Source organism: Myotis davidii, unplaced genomic scaffold (assembly GCF_000327345.1).
Source record: "Myotis davidii unplaced genomic scaffold, ASM32734v1 scaffold37, whole genome shotgun sequence".
NCBI classification, from domain to species: domain Eukaryota; kingdom Metazoa; phylum Chordata; class Mammalia; order Chiroptera; family Vespertilionidae; genus Myotis; species Myotis davidii.
Genome location: NW_006289395.1, coordinates 222,512 through 224,943, shown reverse-complemented (window position 1 = coordinate 224,943; position 2,432 = coordinate 222,512). Strand labels below are relative to the sequence as shown.

General features: G+C 63.2%; 1 protein-coding gene across 1 annotated transcript in view; it reads right to left on the bottom strand.

Moving 5' to 3' along the window:
* The window catches only part of TNK1 (tyrosine kinase, non-receptor, 1), a 9,643-nt gene extending 8,456 nt beyond the window's left edge, over window positions 1-1,187 (bottom strand). Inside the window, exons 1-5 of the mRNA XM_006761703.2 lie at window positions 968-1,187; window positions 732-802; window positions 430-621; window positions 145-300; window positions 8-29 (exon numbers count right to left, since the gene is read on the bottom strand). Coding sequence (XP_006761766.1) covers window positions 8-29; window positions 145-300; window positions 430-621; window positions 732-802; window positions 968-1,130 — 604 coding nt within the window. The 5' untranslated portion in view covers window positions 1,131-1,187. The remainder of the gene's footprint in view (window positions 1-7; window positions 30-144; window positions 301-429; window positions 622-731; window positions 803-967) is intronic.
* Window positions 1,188-2,432: the final 1,245 nt, after the last annotated feature.

Sequence of the window (2,432 nt, the reverse complement as noted above, 5' to 3'; positions counted from 1 at the left end):
AGGGAGCCCAGCGGCGCCAGCTCCATCACCTGCGGGGCAGGGGCCTCATGAGCGGAGGTCCGGCCCCACGGGGCTCTGCCCACCCACCCTCCGGTCTCACTTCAGCCCGGGGCTGTCCCGAGAGCCATCGCCAGGTCTGCTCACCATCTGCAGAGGCTGGCCCAGCACGAGCCCGTGCAGACGCAGCAAATGTGGGTGCTCCAGGTTCATCATGACCGACACCTCTCGAAGGAAGTCCCTCAGCTCTGTGCCCCCGGAGCCCTCGGCAGCCACCCGGAGGGACTTGACAGCCACTGGGACCTGGGGGTGTGGGAAAAGCACCATCAGGCACCGCAGGGAGAGCTACACCAGGGCCAGAGCCGAGGGGGCAGCAGAGGGAGGGGCAGCTGGCCCAGGCACCCAGAAGGAAGCAGGCCCCCGAGGACTCACACTCTGACCGCTGGGCAGTGTCCACAGCCCGCGGTGCACCACACCAAAGCAGCCGGAGCCCAGCAGCTCCCCTCTGCACACAGCACCGTCTGGGATCAGACACTTGAGTCCTCCCTCTGGCTCAGGGAGGGATGGAGGGTTGTCTGAAGGTGGGGTGGTCTCTTTCTGCTCAGGGGCAAACCCCCCAAGGATCTGAAACAGGGGTGGGAAATCAGGGGTGTGGAAGCCTGCAGACCCCTGCCACTCAGCACAGCCCATTCCCCAGCCCCTTAAACCTCCCGTCCCCGCCCCAAAACACACACCTTGTAGACCCAGTTCTTAGGCTTCTGCCCCAAACGGTGCCTCTTCAGAGCTTCAGCCAGTCTGCGCTGGGCTGGGGGAGACCGGAATGAAAGGGCTGGGTGGTATGGGGCGGGCAGGGCATGATGCAAGGAATTTAAAGGTAAGAAGAGGGCTGGTGTGGCAGGGGCATGGGGGTTGTAGCAACTAACAGGTTGGGGGGAGAGAGAGGAGGGCCTCGGGGCTAGGGGTCCCTCACCAGGCCGGCCCATGCCAATGCTGTCCAGATCCTCAGGTCTCACAAAGTCGAAGTGCTCCAGCCGGGTAACGTTCAGCTCCTCGAGTATGGACCGGTAAAACTGGGCCAGCTGGGTGTCCCGCAGGAGCCTCAGCAGCCACGGGGCGCCCGCCTCCGGCAGCATGTCTGGAGAAGGAACTCGGGATGGTACGCTCGCCCCCAGACCCAGAGCCCGGGTAGGCACCTCAGACACCAAGACATCAGGGGTGTGGTCCCCAGCTCCACCCTCAACCATCAGAAACCCGCAGGTAGAGAAGGAGGGACACATCAGAGATGGATGTCCTCCACTCACACCCCCCCCCCAGGAGGAATGCTCCCCATGCCTGAGACGGAGGCCTCTACCCAGTCACCGAGAAACCTGCCTCCTCCACACCTGAGACCTCACCCCTGCAGACTCCAGCTGTTTCCCTGCTCACTCCCCAGATATGGCACAGCGCCCTGTCCCCCTAGGACACCCAGACACAGTGCCTTTTCAGACCGAGACACACCACTGCACACCCTCATATACACCCAAGACTCCTCATACACGCATGAGACATTTTGACCTACCACAGACATACCAGAGATGCCCAGATATGCTAACCACACCAAACCTCAGAACCTCACACATGTAGGCACACACACACACACGTGTGCACATACACACAAAGGTACACTGCCTCCCACACCCAGATACACACACACACACACACACACACACACACACACACATTCTAGCATGCTGCCATAAAACCCAGGCTTACTGTCACATACCCTCTCACATACATGTAGTTGAGACAGGGCCGTTCCCTGCCCCCCTGGACATCGCCCCACAGCACCCAGGTCCACATAAACACATACAACATGCAAGGCATCAAGGTCCAGTGTCCACAGACACCTGAGTTCTGCAGGCAGACTGCCCCTCTGCCCGGAGCGTTCAGGTCACTGCCTCCCCTGCACGGGCGGCAGCAGCACCTGCACTCGCTCAGGCCTGGATCTAAGCTCGGATGCTTCCCAGGCCCCCTCCCCGGCAGCAGCGAGCCCTGCGAGCGCACCTGAGTCACTCTGACTCAGCCTCCAGCAGCTCCCCCAGCCTTCAGGAGCCAGGCTCCGGGCGCTCCGGGCGCTCTGGGCGCGGGCGGCCAGCACAAACTCCCCGCACACACCTGCACCAACAAACTCTTCCTTTCAGCGCACACACAGGTCCGCCGGGAGGAAGCTGGGGGCCCCACGCGGGGACCTCGGGGCCGGGCTAGGGACCAGGCGCGAGCAAGGGCCCAGGGCGGGAAGGAGAAGGCCGGATCTCTCCATTCCCTCTCCCTCCGGGTCCTCTGGCGGCCGGGACCGCCGGCCAGGTGAGAAGAGGAAAGCGCGAGAGCGGGGACAGGAGGGAAAAAGGACCGAGCAGGGGAGGGGGAGGCGGGCAGGCTCAGCGCCCAGGGCAAGA